Here is a 17,500-nt window from a genome sequence, read left to right on the forward strand (position 1 = left end):
TGGCTTAATTTCAAAGATGTCTTTGAAGAAGCTACAAGGTTCTCATACCATTTATGAGATCTTATTAAACATACAGTATGGCATACATATTAAACACAAATTCAGTCCCTACAGTGACAAAAATAAATGTGTGCAGCTTTCTGTATAAAAAAAATAATTTAGACCCATCAGCTGCACGATCTGAAGTGTAGATATATTAGAATTCCCAAAATTTACACAAATGAAAGAGCTAGCTGTTGCTATTAATTTGTGAGGTTCCTTTTATAATTGTTTTTTTTCTTGAAGGAAGTAGTACCTCTTACTAAGCTATTTAATTTACATTTTCCTACATACATCACAATTTCTTATACTTATTTCTTTATATCTACACAATAAAAACTTTGGCACGAGTTCTCCCCATGCTAGTTTTGCAGTTAATTTGGCAAAGCTAATTATTTTCATCTGTGAGAAAGCCATGGTTTTTTAATCTACTCAGATTTGAAAAAATGCCATCTCCACTGAATATATTTTAATAACAGTGTGTAACGTGTAAAGCTGCTTATTCTGTATTCTGACCATTAAAAGAACTGATTACATGACAGTGTGGAAGAGTCTTGAAGCTGGCGATGATCAATCTTAAAGACATAATAAGCATTTGTAAAAGTTACAGATGAAATATAAATCTGGAGATAGCGTACCAGTGTAAAATCCAACATCTTTAAATCCTGATCTTTTTTCCACCCAGAATTCCATGTCTTAACCAATTTTGATCAGATGTAAGGAGGACTGTGCTTAGAAATGCTGTATGTCTTTTGTATGAAATCTTGTGTGCATGAGATTGTTTTAAATTGAAAAAATGGATGTCTTAAGAGTTTCACTGTGTGAATGCTTTTGGTTGTTGAAGTCTCCAATATGACTAGTTAGCTTAGATTATTGAAGTAATTACTCCAAATTGATGGGTGGTCTTGAGAAGACGTTTTCAATTGATAGCTTCTAACAGGAGGAGGGTATGTTACTAATACAGCACAATCCGTATATGGATGCCAGAGTTTAAGGAGCCATTAACCTTTTCAGTTTCTTAATATGCTCTGTGCACGTTTGTATCATTCTTCTGTGTGACAAATACGTAGCAAAGTCGGAGACTGTATGGTTGCACAGCATCTGACTACGGGCGCCTTAAGGCGCAAGTCTGTGACTGTACGAAGTTATACGAAGTGTAACTTTGTGCTAAGAAGGAAATGTAGTAGTTTCGGTACACAATCTGAATTGTTAAAGCCCTTCGAATAATTCTGAACTTTTCAAACGACAGGAGGGAAATAAGGGACCTGGAAAGGTCCAGTGCTGGGCTGGGGGCTGCGTTCCCGACAGCGAGCCGTAGAAAAGAGGAGCTAGTGCCAATCTGGAGCACCCTCTGCTGCCCAAACTGGACATGGCAGGTCTCTCACTGCCACCGCTCTCCTTCTCAGCCTTCAGCCAAATTACAGCCAAACACTGAAATCAGGTAGAGGCAAATATCAAAGATTTGGCTTCCTTGTTAGATGTAAAGACAGATTCTAAAAAGAGACGTCAGACTGAAGAATATTTAGAGACGTTGGGGTAGTTGAGCAAACTGCGAAAGTGTTAATGAAAAGCAGATGCGGTCAACCGGGCGTTAAGAATGGGTCACCTTCAATCTCTCTCATTTTGATCTTTTGAAATGTGATGCTTTATTACAGATAGAGTAAAGCATTGGCGTTAGAATAAATCAGGACACGCGTGAAAAAGATGACACACTTAAGGTTATGAAATCCGCGGCTAGTGTTTGTCAAAATGAGTGCCTTACTTCAAGCAACTGAGTCCACTATTTAAGTACAGTTGTGGATATAGCCCGCTCACAGTTTTTATTTTAGTAGACTGAATTAGAGAGGGCTAAGCACCTCTAAAAACCTGGAGAGGACTTTCAAGTTTCATTCTGAGTATCCAAACTCAGATGTTGAGTCTGGAAAGGCAACAATATAAAATGGACATATAAAGGAGGCAGAGAAAGAAAGGCTTGAGTCTTCGTTTTCTTTTAGCATTATAGATATTACTAGCTACAAAAGGGAATTTTGTTTCTAAAGTGATTAGGTTATTTCAAACATAGGTATTATGCAGTTATGAATAGCCTGTTGAAGTAAAAACAGGCAAGTCAGAAGGGTAATTTCAAAATCTAATAAACTTATTTTGCTTTTAACAGTGTTTAAGCCTCTGTTTTTGAATATGCATCAAAACATTAAAAAAACCCCAACATTATGTACTTGCAGCTTACTCTTCTTTGGATGATAACCGTGTATTTCTTTTTCAGTTTTAAAATATTTCTATTCTTTTAAATGCTTGTCTGTTGGATATGGGCTGGTTTTTGTAAGAATACAGAAAAGTAATTGTAATTTGTTTCTCTGGGGATACAATTAACGCTAAATATCTAAAAATGTTTCTTGAAATTAGTGTAGAATAGATGTAATTCAGTTCCATAAACCTGCAACGTTAAAATAATGCCAGATACTTTGGTTTGTTCAAAGTGATGTTGGGTTGCATTAAAGCTAGCAGGAAGGATGCATACTTTTTTTGCCAAAGGAAATACAGAAAAAATTATTGGAATCAAATGGACTATTTTCTGGTTATTACTTTTGTATAACTCCACTGGTGTGGACTAAATAACTAAACTTTATTTCATTTTTACTAAGTAGAACCCGCCCCCCCCCCCCCCCCAATTATTCATTTTAGAATTAGAGCAATAAAACTTGTAATAGGTTTTTAGTGCTTCAGAAAATGTTTTCAAGGTTTGTCATTGTTGCTCTTGCAGCTAAACAAGTGATTGGGCTGTTTGAAAATGGATCTGAGAAAGCAGAGATGTGACTTTTTACAAAATGGTCACTTTATATATTTCAGTGTTTTCTTTGCTTTTGCTACCTCTGAATCTACTGCTTAAAAGAATGAGTAAAATATTGATTAAAAAGTGTAACATACTGTATGCAAGATTTGGTGGGGGTTTTGTTAATCAAGACAGGCTTGTAGAGAAATGTATTTGTCAGACCTTTACTTGAGTACAGTGAATTAAGGAAAGATGCTTCCTAAACTTGAATTCACTTACTTTACTTGTTTTGATTCATGGTTATATTAGCTTAATGTGGTTATCTGGATTGCCGAGCAGTCAAGAATTTGAATCGTAGGAATAACCTTAAAATTAGGAGATTTAACAAAGCAGAAACAATTACAGATTCTGAAGTTGCTGTACATGGTTTTAGTGTCAAAGATTAAGGTAAACAGATAATGATGTGTCTATTTAGTCTTTAAACACAGATTAATAATCTATTATTCCTAGGGACTGTAGGAAAGGTTTAACAGATATTGAAGAAAGCCATAGGGTTACAGATATATGCAGCTAACTGTATGTAGTAGTCTATATAAAAATTATTTTTTTGTAAATTATGAAATGCCATGAATCATTTTTCTTAGGCAATGCTTGGTTTTGTCAGCCCAAAGAAGAAAGCTATATTATTAGAATTTTAGTAATTTTAAATACTTACCTTACTCTTTGCATAGCTGCTTACATCTAGGTTTAGACTAGAATTAATGAAAACGTGAATAATTGACTAGTATTCGAGGTTTAATAAAGTTAAGTTCAGAGCATGGATTAAGAATAGGAAAGAAAATTTTTATGCTTGTGATGCAAATTAAAGCCAAAGTCAATCTCAAACATACATACCATGAAATTTCATTGTCGTCAATATGGTGTTTGTCAGTGCAGAACTGGACTGATTACTGAAATATAATTACCTTTGTGGACGAATTTGGTGGCAGGGGGAAGTATCTCCTAAGATACTGCAGCAATATTAAAGTAGGGCCCTTAAAAAAGGCCTATTATTTCTAATGCACTTTAAACTGTAATTGAATAAAAAATGACTGCACTGGACTATTTTGAGAAATCTTTACCGTTGTGCAACATATAATTGTAGAATTTTGCATTTAAATATTCCAGCATAAAAACATTTTCTCATTTTCCAAGTAATACACTTTTTATAATATTAGAGGAATTGTTCTATTTCTACAATAATAGTTTCAGCGGATAACCTTTCCCAAAAGTTAGGCATTTAGGGCAGCAATAGCAATATTGCTGTTCGTGTTTGACTTCAGTAGTCAGAAAGGGGCGGGGGCTGGGGGGTGGGGTTGTTGCTTTCAACTTTTGCTAATTAAGATTTTTCTTATAAGATGATGACTTATACCTTGTGGTCCAAAATGTGCAGTTTAGACTTTTAATCATTCCCTCATTCAAAACCAAACTATTTTAAAAACTTATAGGCTTTTTTTGGTGCAGGTAGACAATGCCATACTTTTTACTGATGGTATAAGCCATTATTTTACTGAGAACCATTAGCTATTTAAAACTTAGTGCATAAATTAAAGAGGAGCTAAATGGATTTGCAGTTGTTGCCATTAGTAGCATTTTAGATTATACAGGCAATTATTGTGTTCATTATCGTAGAGCAGCCCCTTTGCAAAACTGTTGTGGTTGTCTTAGACATTATGTACAAATTTTCCCTTGGAGAATAAAATTTCCAGTGGTGTATTTAATTTTGTTAACACAGTTGTTTCAAATAGAACAAATATTATGACAAGTAGAAGAAAATTTGGTTTTCTGATATGGGAAAGAGCAATAAATGTGGAAAATTACTCCAATTCTTAAGTCACCTATTTCCTATATTGTCATAATTATTCAGAGTATGATTATTTTTAAAAGGAAAGAAATCACTTTCTTAAGATGGTATATTTTACAAATGCTTTGATAAAATCACAATGTAGTTAAAATTAAGTTTACCCACTTTTTCAATATTCAGATGAATTCTAGAGAATATTGCTGAATTTCTACACGAAATGTATCTGGATAAGTCAGCAGTGTTTCATTAGTTTGAGTGCAGAAGTTGTTTAAGTGGAAAGGCACAGAATTAAACTAATGAAGTATATTTCAGTACTTTATAGTAACTAATTTTTGAGAAATGGAGAATGCATTTCTATTAAAACTTAGTTTCTTTGTGTGCCTTGAGTAGGCTTTTGCAATTGCCTTCACGTGGCTATAGGAAATGAAAATATTAAAATTGACTACAGCCAGTAGTATGGTCTACATTAGAAAGGATGACATTATTAGTAACAAACCAAATGTTCTTGAGCAAGAGATTTACTGTGTGAAACTTTTTCATCATCAACTTTTTTATTCTCTTAATATCTCTCCAAACACATTTTGGTTGGATTCCAAACTTAAATTCACATCTGTCTTCATCAATTAGAAAGGTATTAATGCTTTGAATTAGCTACGTATCGGTGTGCAGTGGACTAAATTTAATGTTTCTGTCCAAAAAGTGGCATTCTTTCCAAAGAAGCTCTTTATTCATTTCTATTCTGGGGTGGGGTTTTTACAGAGGGCGGAGGGGGGAGCTGAGGGGAGAGATAGGCTTTCACTACCATGATGCAGGAAAAAAAAGTGTGAGGTAGTGGTTATGCATATTGCAAGACAGTGATTCTTTATTTTATTACAAAAAAAGACCAACTCTAGAAGGCCAGATTAAATCATTCCTTTCACTTTTTAATGGGATTTGGATGAATAGAGTAAAATATGCACTTTGCATTCATTGATAGCATCTTTAGGTTGAGGTAATTGAGTCTTTTTTCCCTGACTGAATGAATAATGACTTCATCTGATCCTCAGCGAGGCCTGAAACTTAGGCTGCCTTTGTCAACGCAAAAAGATCTGGGCTTTGAAACATGCTCTACTTCCCTGGCTTAATTTTTCTTCATTTTAATCCAAAAACCTATTTTTCTCAATAATTCAAGCATAAACTATGTAGTAGTTGAAGCAGCGGAAATTGCAAGATATTTGTCCTCGTTGTGCTGCTTTTTAAATGCAGCTGATAAATCAGCCGCTGTGGTCTTCAGCTGCCTGGTTCTCTAGGGAAGGGACAGCCCATGTGTAAGCAAGATTGCTGGAATTTTTAAGAACTATATTTAAAGTGGTTCTTTTGCAGACTGTTTGTTATCTAAAGAAGTGTTATGTTTTACTGGTCTTACTGGCAAGACTTGGAGATAAAAGGGGCATCTGTGATGGGGCCTAGGAAACTCTTCCTGACATAATTTTCCCACATATTTTACTGACTGCAAGAGCATCCCAAAAAGCGGAGTATATATACTTAGCTTACAGCATACATTATTGAAATGGTGAGAGTCTTAGTTACATAGCTTAAAAATATTTTTTTCATGAGAAAGAGTAGATGAAAGCGAGCCTCTCGGCGTTTTTGCTAAAATGTTTCTAAATCAAATACCTTTTCGCTCATGAAAAGTTGAAGCTCTGTTTTACTATTTTGGTTTGAAAATGGATATTCCACTTGATTGTTGTTGTTTATTATTGACTAACTGAAAGCTTCATACAATTAAAAATTACTTCGATGAAATTAGGTCAGATTTACAGACCCCTTTGGGAGTATAGTTACAAGTTCCAGTGCACTGGTTTTGTGAATGAGAAGGTAGCTCTGTCACATTTGTCCGTTGATTCTTGCATCTGCCACGTTTTTGATCTAGCGGTAAACGAGCAGTAGCTGCCCTGCAAATATACAGCACCAGCATTTTTGCTGCATACGTGACAGAAGGAAAGCGTTCCTGCTCATTTGTTGATCTTTAATTGCCTTTTCTCCTGGCCCTCCTGTGTTCCTGCCCTGGATCAGGGGGTGGGGGAGAGACGTGTGAGATGTAAAGGCATTCCACACTGGCGGGGACAGTTCGCACCGGTTCTGGGACTTGTTCTTCGCCTGTAACCGTGGACCATCTCTTGCATGCCAGCATAGGAACAATAATCAATTCAGTTATCAAAATGCAGTTAATTGTTAGAAGGGCTTGGATTTTTAATAGGTAGGAATAAAAAAGCCAATAATACCTGATTGTTTGCACTGCAAAGTCTCAGCTGAAGACAAACTAATGACTAACTCGATTTATACTTCTTCCTCTAGGTTGGCTTGCTGGATCTGGAGCTGAATCAACTGACCAAAGCCCTGTTTTTGGCTTTAGTTGCACTATCAGTTGTTATGGTAACCTTGCAAGGATTTGTAGGCCCGTGGTATCGCAACCTTTTCCGGTTCCTCCTCCTGTTTTCCTATATCATCCCGATCAGGTATGTATAAGACTGAAAGAAAAACACAGATGTCTAATTTCACTGAATGTGGGTTTCTTGAAATTTAGACTTGCTTCTCATTGAGAAGGAAATTGATCTTATCAGGAAGCTGAAGGAGAAGGTGCCAACAAATCTGCTGATTCTTGAAGGATCGCTGTACAGAAAACAATACTGTTGTATTTTTTTGTATAATGTTAGTCTTGCTGGAGTAATCAGGATATCTAATCCTTTACTAGCATAAATTTATTAATAAGGATACAATCTTGGTATATCTGAGAACGTAGTTTTAGGAAACATGCATTTAAATGAACTGTTAGGTATATTTTGGAATTTTATTTTTAATGCCTTAAATACTGAAAAGGTTCCATTTCTCTGGTTAAAATACAGACTTTTTACTACAACAATGATTAATTTAAATTGGCTGAATAATGTAGGTGCACTTTTACAATGAGAGGACTTTTAACATGTGTAACCAAGTAGAGACTTGCCCTGAATTAATTAATTCATTAAGCATGAGTACTGTATATTCAAATTGCAGATAAACTGGAACAGGAAATAATACCCATGTGTGTAATCAAGTCTTCTGTGGACACAGAAGTGAGAACACTGACTCTGAAATGAATTTATTTTTTTTTTCCGCTGAGTGGGTATTTCCTTTACAAAATGGAAATATTCTCTCCTGTTGAAATACCCAGTGTTTAGATTAAGGTGATTGTTAATTTTAGGTGCTCTCTGAAACTCTTCAGTTTGAGATACATCATTTAGTAAGCCCAGTGGCTAGCTGCAGAGTTAGCAACAACTAAACTGTAGACAGGTTTAAGACCTATCTGCTCAGGTTTTGCACACAATATTTAAATTCATGTAGTATAAAAAAATAAAGGAGCATTTCATTAGGTATTTTAATCTAAGCTTACATGATTTACGTGTTACTGTGTTCACATTTTTTAAGTACATGTCTATGTGAAGGAAACTGTCTTATTTGAGCAATTTGATACTCGGGAAGTATCTGTCTTAAGGTTTTATAACTTAAAGGACCTGTATTTTCATACTATTTTTGTGTTGCACGAGTGACTGATTCTGTTGGGAAGTTGAAAGAGAAGGTTCCAGCAAATCCCCTGGGGAGTTGAGGAGATCTCATTGTAGAAACTAGTCATCTTAGAACAGTTTCCACTTCCTTTAACTGGCTCTTGTTTTTTATTTACACATTTGTATTTCAATGTTGTGATTTCTAAACAGTGTTGTTGTCATAACTCCCTTACTGCTTGCATGATGATGCTGTTCAGGTCATGTCGTCATTTGCCCTGTACCCACGCAGTTACTGAGTATTAAGTAACTTATCCATGTGAAGAGGCAAAAAGTGCTGCATTCAAGTGATAAGTAAAGTCTGCGTATTGCTGAAAGACGCACTTAATCATCAAAGACATGTAGGGGAAAGGAAAAATGAGCTAAGAGCATAAAGGATCACTTGTCAGTCACCGTGTTCTTCCATAATAAACATACTAAGCCAAAACTTATTAAAATGGTTAAAGGACAGATATATCTTTGTTACTAGATGCAAGAGGATTAAGAGCATATAGGTGGTATAAGTAAATTTGACTCTATATTGACAGTTCAACATACTCCACTGAAAAACATGTTGATTGAGCAGCTCATTTTCAACTTAAGAGTTGTTTAGTGGACTTGTGGGATAGTTCTTTTCCAAAAATAATTTCTAGGATACACCTAATCCCATTTTTCAATTGCTTGTGGGAGATAATATGCGAAGTGGAAGTAGTAGAAAATGTGATTGGTTTAGTTTTGAGATGGACCATATAGTTACTCTATGGAAGATCAGATAGGAATCTATCAGAGAATGCTTTTTTCTCTAGAGGTTTATCTTATTTCTATACCAAGTTTTCTTCAACTCAAATCATTTGTATACCGGGTCACTTCCCACACTGTCAGCAAAATAAACAACTCCAGTCATGCCGCTGTTCAAATATAACTACACTTCTCTTCCTCTCTTCTGGATGTTAAGTATGGAAATAACTTATTCTTTAGGCTGTATTTGGAGTGTGAACTCTTGGAGATGAAAATTGCAAGACTAATGATGCTGAAGCACCAGGTGTTGTGTCCGCTCATTATTTTTAAAATAGCTATATGGGGGAAATAATGAACTTTTCACAGGTAAAGGAAATGAGCGTGGGAGAGTAGGATCGACTGGTAGAGGCAAAGCATATCTGAACTCATGCACGCATGAAATGTGTTGATTGATGGTTTTAGAGAATTCAGGAAGTTTCTAAATACAGAGCTTTTTTGCAGTTGTGTTTGGCTTTTGGTTTGCAGGGCAAGGGAAATTCTAGGTATGCAATAAAAATAATTTTCCATGGCCAGACGTGTTTGGTGAAGATCATCAGGAGGAGGTAACTAACTGTTAGCAGAGTTTAACTGATCTCTGCACAGTATCTCCTATAATTAATAGGAAGAGGACTTTTTTTTTTTTTTTTTTTTTTCCCTGGGAACAGCTATTTCCTTGTGATTCAGCTGCATCCTCAATATTCCTCTAGATCAATGTTGCTTCACTGTGTGAAGGGTATTACCGTGGGGCATGTAAGACTTCAGAAGCATAAACATAAAGCAACTGTAAAAAAAAAACAAACCCCAACACAACCAAACAAAAACTACCCCAACAACCCACCCCCCCCACCCCCCCAAAAAAAAAATCCCAGCCCACAACATTGCACACATTCTGTGGTGTACAAGCAATCAAGCAAAATGGAGAAAAAGTAGTAGTAAACAAACATTGAAAGCTTAGCCCAGCTCTTAAGTGCTTGTAAGTTAGAACTATTATGCACAAAATGTTTTGAACAGCCGCATACCCCCAGAAATGTTTGGCCCTTAAAATTGATTCTTCTCTAATTGACGTTTCTTCTTCCCCTTTGGAGGAAGCATAGCCCAGGGAGTCTCCCTACAATCTCTCTCCCTACAAAGTTAATCTGCTTGAATTTCTTAAAATTTATTGGGAAAGGAGGGTAGAAAGCAGTCCTTGACAGGATAGAAAGCAAGTCCTTGACAGACTATCCAAACCAAAATAAATCTCTCTAGGATTATGCTCACTCATTCTCAGAGTTTTTCCACGTTCCTCTGTATTCTTAGTCTTTTTTCTAGTTGGCTCTAGCCAGTTTGAGATGCATTAATGCCTCTCCATAGGTTCCTCCAGTGACACTGAGACCATTTCATTACTTGTTTTAAATAAAATCATTGATTGAAATACATTCTCCATTAGTTTACGAGATCTTGCCTATGTCACCTAGCGCAGTTATCACATAGCAGGCTGGGGGAGCGTGAGTCCTCAGATATCCGTGCTGCTGCTCTTTGTGATACCAGCGTGGAGGTTCTTAGGCCTGTGGTGTTTCCTTTTCTCTCTCTCTTTTTTTTTTTTTTTTTTTAAATAGTAAGGTCCTTTTGTGGAACAACATGTATTTTTTTGGATTGTTTATTTTCTGAATGACAAAGGGCAGAGGGCAAAACCAGTCACACTAATGAAAAGTCAGCACCTCAGGCGGAGGAAGATGAGGTAAAGCTTTGTCATTATTATACTATCTTGTACCTGGTTACCCAGTTTGACACTATTACTGTGATTCTTTTTGGTTTTCCCCCCCAAAAAATGTAGCCAAGAAAGTTGGGGTGGGGTTTTTTCAAGATAATTTAGGCTTAGCCAGGCAGTGTTCAGTGAAATTACTGCCTGACGTACACAGGCACGTGAGTCCTGTAGCTGTACATGCTTCTGCCCAGCTGTTAAGAAACATAGAGGATTTACCATAAAATGATAAGGTATTGACTGGGGATCTGGTAAAAATAGGTATGGTCCAGGCTCTATATTTAGTAGCAGTTTAAAGCTGGCTTGACAGGGGCTTAATCAGCTCTCTTTTGGGGAGGATCCTTTAGTTTTGGTGTACGCAGAAGCTGAAATGTCTTTTATCCTTTCCTTCAGACACCCCAAGGCTCCTGAGCACGGAGCCATTCTGCCAAAATAAGCTGTCCTAAACGTCTGGAAGGAACTGCCTTGCACTTAAGTGGTAAAGTTTGGGGGCACTACCTGGCTCCTGGCTGCTTTTTTCTGGGTCTTTAAGAGGAGCATTTAAAGAAGGTCGTTCAGGTTATGTCAGTCTGTTTTCAGTAGGCAGTGAGGAAAACACTGCTAGGGAGTCTTGTATCTGAAATTCCTTAATAGCCAATCAAATCCCAGATCATACAAATATGAAAAAGGAGGTTTTATTCAATGTGTGTTCCTGAGATCCGGGGAACTCGCACCTATGCAGGACTGTAATGCCTCTCTAACAGCAGCAAGCAGCTATGCTGCTTTCAATCGTATTGTAGTTTGCGCTGTCCCTGTTGGAGTTCTAATCTGTATAACCTGTAGATGTGAGAGTATCGGTACATGTAGTTTCACATATACAGGCAGAATATATTTTAGATACACGATGCAAAGCTTTCAGGGTGGAAGAGTTAAAAAGCTGCTCATAAAGTAGTTTAAGCAGTCCCTATAAATGTGTATTATGCTTCCATACCATACCATGATATATAATGCAATCTATTTAGAGACTGAAAAATACTATATGAAGCTTCTTGGTATTTTACAAACTCATTTTGACTTCTTCATGCAACAGGAGCTATGGTGTGTGCCTCTCATGCTAAGAGTAAGTCTTATGCTGCCCAGGACGGTGCCGTACTACTGCCTGAGCTAGCTTTGTGCTTTTCTTACAATGTCGGGTATTCATGCGACATAGAGAAAGCACAACCAGTTTTAAAAAAAGAAGTCATTTTTTTAACTGAACTATTGCAGTAGATCTTTTTCATTTCTAACCTTGCAACATTGCCTGTTTGCTCTTAGGTTTTTTTCTGGTTTTAATCTAATAGTATTACAGTAAGTAATGCCAAATTTGTCTGGAATACACTAAAAATATTCATGTTTTAAAAATTATTTGTCTTAGACATCTGGTGTCAATATTGTTGCCATTGTGCAAGAGGCTTAATGAAAGAAGGCATCTGACCTGATAAATGTGAAAATAACAAAGAAACATTTTTAATAGGAAGTAATTATTGTTATTCTGAACTGCACATGCCACATCTCTTGTGCCAAGGTGCTTGTTTGACATGCATTCTATTTGTATTTTGGACTCTACTGTGTTTTCAGCCTGTAAGAAATTCATAGATTAATTTTCTCATTAATTATTCCCCAGATTTCCTCCTGAGGTTTTAAGTTCTACCTATGTTACAACATCTAATTAGCTGTACCTAGGATGCATGTGGCCCTTGAAAAACCGCGTGTGCCACAGTCGCTATAGCAATACAGGGTTGATACGCATTTTTTTGCCACACATATTTAAGCACAAATGTGTGGGACTGAGTTCTCTTTTAAAGTTACATTCATTGCCTGGGTTTTATGTACAGTGTTACGTGTACCTTTTTTCATTTCCTTTTATATGCTTACATAATAGACAAAATTTAGAAAAATTATTCCAAGAGAACTACTGAGACCAATTATGAAGCAAACAAGAACACAGATCTGAGGTTTTTCTTTTGAGTATCAGACAGATAGCAGAGAAAACTAAATAAAAATGTATATAGTGAGCTAATCACAAAAGGAGTATTATCTTGAAATTTCATCTCCAAATAAAATACAGGAGAAGGGGAAATAGGAAAAAATAAAGGGATGAGCTATGGGTTGATTTTTTATTTATTTAGCTCTTGATAAAATATTGTGTTTAAAAGAAGTAACTTCTGTTTTGTTCTATTTTTATTTGTTTAGTGCCAGCTAATAGAAGTCAGGCTCCAAAAATCACTTTCTGTGAAGATTTAACTTTCCAGGCATGTTGAAGTTAAAACACTCTTGGTTGTTTCTTGGCCAGTAACATTAAAATTACTCCGTATTGTTTTCTAGATTGTAAATAATGTGTATATCTGTGTATAGTTTAAGGCTGTTTCAAGAGTTAGGGATATAGGAAGGTTAAGCGGTATAGCCATAGGGGATTGGGTACAGTCTTGGGTACTAACATGACACAAATATGATTTTCAGTATTTCATTTAGAAGCCCTGAAAATAAAAAGATTGCATCTCAATTACTTCATTTATTTTAAAAATTGGATACCACTACAGGTGCTTCTACTGCATCTGGAATTTTGGCAGGGCTTTGGTTTTTGCTACGAAACTTCTGCTTATATACAGAGCTTCTCAGGAAGTTCTTCCTGCTCACCAAAGCTCGAGTAAAACTATCATACGATTTTGATTCAAATTCATACTTGAATTTTATTAGGCACGGTATCACTGTTCACAAAATTGTCTTTGCTAACTTCATTATGTCTTGATTGCTTTTCACTGAGTCGTGAAAGGCAGAATGTTTCTGGAGTTTCTAAATGTGTTTGTCTGAAACTTTCTCAGTGAAGGCCCTTGCTTATTGGCAAATGTGTCTATTTTGGCTAAAAAACAAAATCAGAAATCTTTATAAAGGGACCTAATGTCATTACCATTTGGGAGAAAATGAAGTTCAGCAGTCCTGTAAATATTAATTTGTTTAACCTAAAACACTGCTGATGTTTTTGAGGGAATAAAAGCAAAAGTATCTGGTTTTAACTAGTAGTAAAAAGAAGTGTGGATTCTGAAATGTGTTGTTGATTTGTTCTGAAGCTGAATTGCAGAGAAATGCCACGCTGGCTCTTAGTGGAATAAATCCCCAAGTTGGATAAAAGTTGCCTTAGGTTTGCCTGCTCTAGGGTAACTAGGGCTGATGTTGAGAGACAAGAAACTTCACACTGTTATGTTCACTAAATATGCCTGTTCTCTGCAATCAATATTAACATGCTGTGTCTGAAGATTGCATGTTAATTGGTTTTGCTAAAAATTAGTGTTACTGATGCAACAATGTGCTAATGCTACGTGTGATGCTGTTCTGTGCATTAATAACTGATATGTATGGAGCCTAAAATGGGATGAAATTGAGAAGGATTTAAAAACTGGTGAATTTAAAATGGTTTTGGTTCTATAACAAGGTTTCTTAAAGTCCACAAAGGATAATATTGTCAGGCATTACAATAGCTTGGTGTTGAGTAAGCTTAGTATCTCCTTGTTTTATTGTGTAAAAATTCTTGGACTTTTCAGTCAAGTATTTCTATCCGTTCCTGTGAAGCTCTGTTGGAGAGATTTCTAGTTTTGAAAGCAAACTCCGTATTGACAGGCCTCCACCATTTTTAGTGTTAACAGCAGTGTCCGTAATGTGCTAGGTGATGGCTACAATGATTACAAAGACAAAATTTTCCTCTAAGACAACAAGCTCCAAGTGAAGGAACTCAGAGCAGGATACAGTGTACAAATTTTAGAATTAATACTAAAAATGCATCTATAGCCCTCATTTTTTGATTGTTCTTTTTTTATTCCTGTTTAATTCCTTATTCATCTTAACAATTCAAGCATGTACTCAATATCTCTCTGTGTGCCAGAAAGCTGTCTTGGAGAGTCATTGGGGAGATGTTATTTCTCTGGAGGCCAGCGGTGCCAGCTTTCTATTACGTCCATCAGCATAAAGGGGGTACACTTTGTTCCATGTAGTGCATGCTAGAAAGCTAGGGTAATTCCTAAAATGCCTTGATGCTTTGAAACACAGATTTCTCCTCACTGCTCAGCAAGAGAAGCTGTCTTTTTTTTTTTTCTTACCTTTAAATTATATTTAAGTGAGATTATAATTAAATTCATGTAGAGAGTGTTTAGAACATCAAAACCAGGGTAACACACATGCTTATAAAAGATGCAAGTGAAGATGGGAACTGCACTTCAGCTTTGGGAGACTTTTCTAATTTAATCTTACTGAAGTACAGTTTTTGCTATCTGGATGACTTTGTAGGTCTCCATTGGTAGAGCAGCCGTGTGGATTTCTCTCTGTGTGCCATGGACCTGAGATTGCAGCTCTTAAATAGAGCTTTTATCACAGAATTCCTGTCTTGGTTGCCCAGGCAGAAAAAAACCTATTTATAGCCCAAATGCCTCTTTGAAGTGGCGTGATGAGCAGCTTTCATCCTTCACTTACTCTGCTTACTCCTGGCTGTTCTTAAATAAAGTAAGTGTGCTCGTGTTTCTCTTCTCAAGCTAGTCAGCATCCTTTGTACTTGGCAGGCTAACTAGCAGGTTCCCTTCCCGTAGAGTAGTAAATCTTTTGCTGTTCCTTCTGTTGACTAATACCTATCTCAGTGTAGAGTGTGTTACATTGATTCTTATATTCGAACTCTGCAAGTTAACGGATATACATCATACGAATACTGGTTGCTCACTACTCGCTCTGGATTGAGTAAGACAGCGTAAAACTGAAGTTAAACAGTGTGAGGCAAGTGACTTCCAGTATTTTTCTCCTTGTTATACTGTAGCATTTTCAATAAAAAGAATCTGGTAGAGTCCTTCCTCTGTTGTCTGTCCTAATTTTTTTTTTTACATTTATTTGTGTGTCTGAAGGCAGCTGAAATTAGGTATGATACTGCAAAACTAATTGGGGTATATCACCAGGTAAAAGGATGGTTTCCTGCTGCTGCTGATTTTAATGGGAAAATAAGAGCTAGGTAAAGAGCAAAAGACCATCTTGAACGGTCAAGTATCTTGTATCAAAAAGGCTTTTTGTGCTGGAACTTGTGTAGTCTTCTGCCGTACAAAGGGGAAGGGAAGAGGGGGTGTGGAATAAACTGAATTTTCTCAGTGTGTGTTGGAATTTCAGATGTTCTCACAATTCTAGTTAAATGCATCTCTTCTTTATGGGATATTGCAGTTTGTGACTCGCTGTTCCCTTTGTTGTTAGCTCAGGTAATTCACAATCAATCTGTCGCTGTGATTGCAAGAGGACAGGCAAGAACTGTTGGTGGCTGCTGTTTTGGTTATGCTGTAAAGCAGCACTTCAGGAGTGTTAAAAAAGGTCTGAAGAGCATTAGCAGTATTTTGACTTTGATGGATACCTTTGAACAGTTTTAAGAGTCATGTTTCTGTAAACCTGCTACTGAACTTGGGACTCCGAGTCCTGTGCCCCGGGCAAGTTAGCTACAAATAGTCCACATAGCCACTTTCCTGGCTGGTTTTTCAGTATTTCTATTAGAGCAGAGTCAACAGCAATGAACAAGTGCCTATTCCTTAGTCACTGTTCCTCTGACATGGTAGCAGGAACGTGGTGAATAGCTAAAGGAAAGTAACGTGTTAAAATTTTAGATCAAGGTGGCAGAGAGTTTTGAGTTGGAGCATTTATTTTGGGGGAAGAGCATTGTGATTAAAGGTATTCTATGACCAGCATGAGTGAAGACTTTTTTTATTATAACATAGGAATACAAGGTGCAAGGGCAATTGATTCTTGTATGACGTAGACATGGAAATATTAACCGAAAAAATATGCAGACACCGAGTGAACTGGAAAAAAATACTTTTGATTTTGCACTTCTATGTTTAATCAGGAAAACTTGCTGCAAATTACAGTTTCTAGTACAGAGCTACCCAAAGGTTCCTTATTGCTGCTGGCAGTAGCAACTGCAGCCCACATGTTATCACGCGAGGGTACGTTTCACTGCTTGGGTACTATTCTCTTTTTGCAGTAGAGAGCCTCTGTACCTATATTTTGGGAAGGACGAGCAGCATTGTTGATTGGTTGTGGTGGGAAAGAGAAGTTGACAAATATAGTTGTACTTTCCTAAAGAAAAAATAGTTTTTTGAAAAAAACAGTGACTTGAAGAGGTACAAAAATATTTGTACTTTCACATAGTAAAGAAAACGTAAGTGGTGGTTTTTTTGTTTGTTGTGGGTTTTGTTTTTTTTTTTTTTTAACAGATAAAAACTGTGATTCGAATAGCGATCTGGTCTTGTTGATAAAGTGTATATAATAATCTCATCTGTATAAGTGTAGTAATGTAATTCTGTCAAGAATCTCCACAAAGTCTTGCAATCTGTCCATGGAGGAGGCATGGTATTGCATTTGTTTGTATTGCAGTAGCTTCTAAACGTCTGGGATGGAGACTGAATTTCTAATGTGATATGTACTCTACAAACACATAACAAAAGCATTGTTCCAAAATTTTTGTTGCGTATAGTTTTAAGATATTTTTTTTTCAGGTATCCTAAAAAGAGCTTCTAGTTTTATTTTTATGGTTATAACTTTCACTTTGCCTACTATTCACACTGATTATGGTATAAATTTCCTTTGCAGTTTACGTGTGAACTTGGACATGGGTAAGGCAGCCTATGGGTGGATGATTATGAAAGATGACAATATTCCTGGAACAGTTGTTCGAACTAGCACCATACCAGAAGAGTTGGGACGATTAGTTTATTTACTAACGGATAAAACAGGTATAT

General features: G+C 36.4%; 1 protein-coding gene across 4 annotated transcripts in view; it reads left to right on the plus strand.

Moving 5' to 3' along the window:
• Positions 1-17,500, plus strand: part of ATP9B (ATPase phospholipid transporting 9B (putative)) — a 169,833-nt gene that overhangs the window by 108,127 nt on the left and 44,206 nt on the right. For all 4 annotated transcript variants that reach the window (XM_049823773.1, XM_049823775.1, XM_049823776.1 and 1 more), the window contains exons 12-13: positions 6,990-7,150; positions 17,352-17,494. In XM_049823773.1, the coding sequence (XP_049679730.1) occupies positions 6,990-7,150; positions 17,352-17,494 (304 nt within the window). The remainder of the gene's footprint in view (positions 1-6,989; positions 7,151-17,351; positions 17,495-17,500) is intronic.

The sequence above is a fragment of the Accipiter gentilis genome, chromosome 20 (assembly GCF_929443795.1).
Source record: "Accipiter gentilis chromosome 20, bAccGen1.1, whole genome shotgun sequence".
Lineage (NCBI taxonomy): Eukaryota > Metazoa > Chordata > Aves > Accipitriformes > Accipitridae > Astur > Astur gentilis.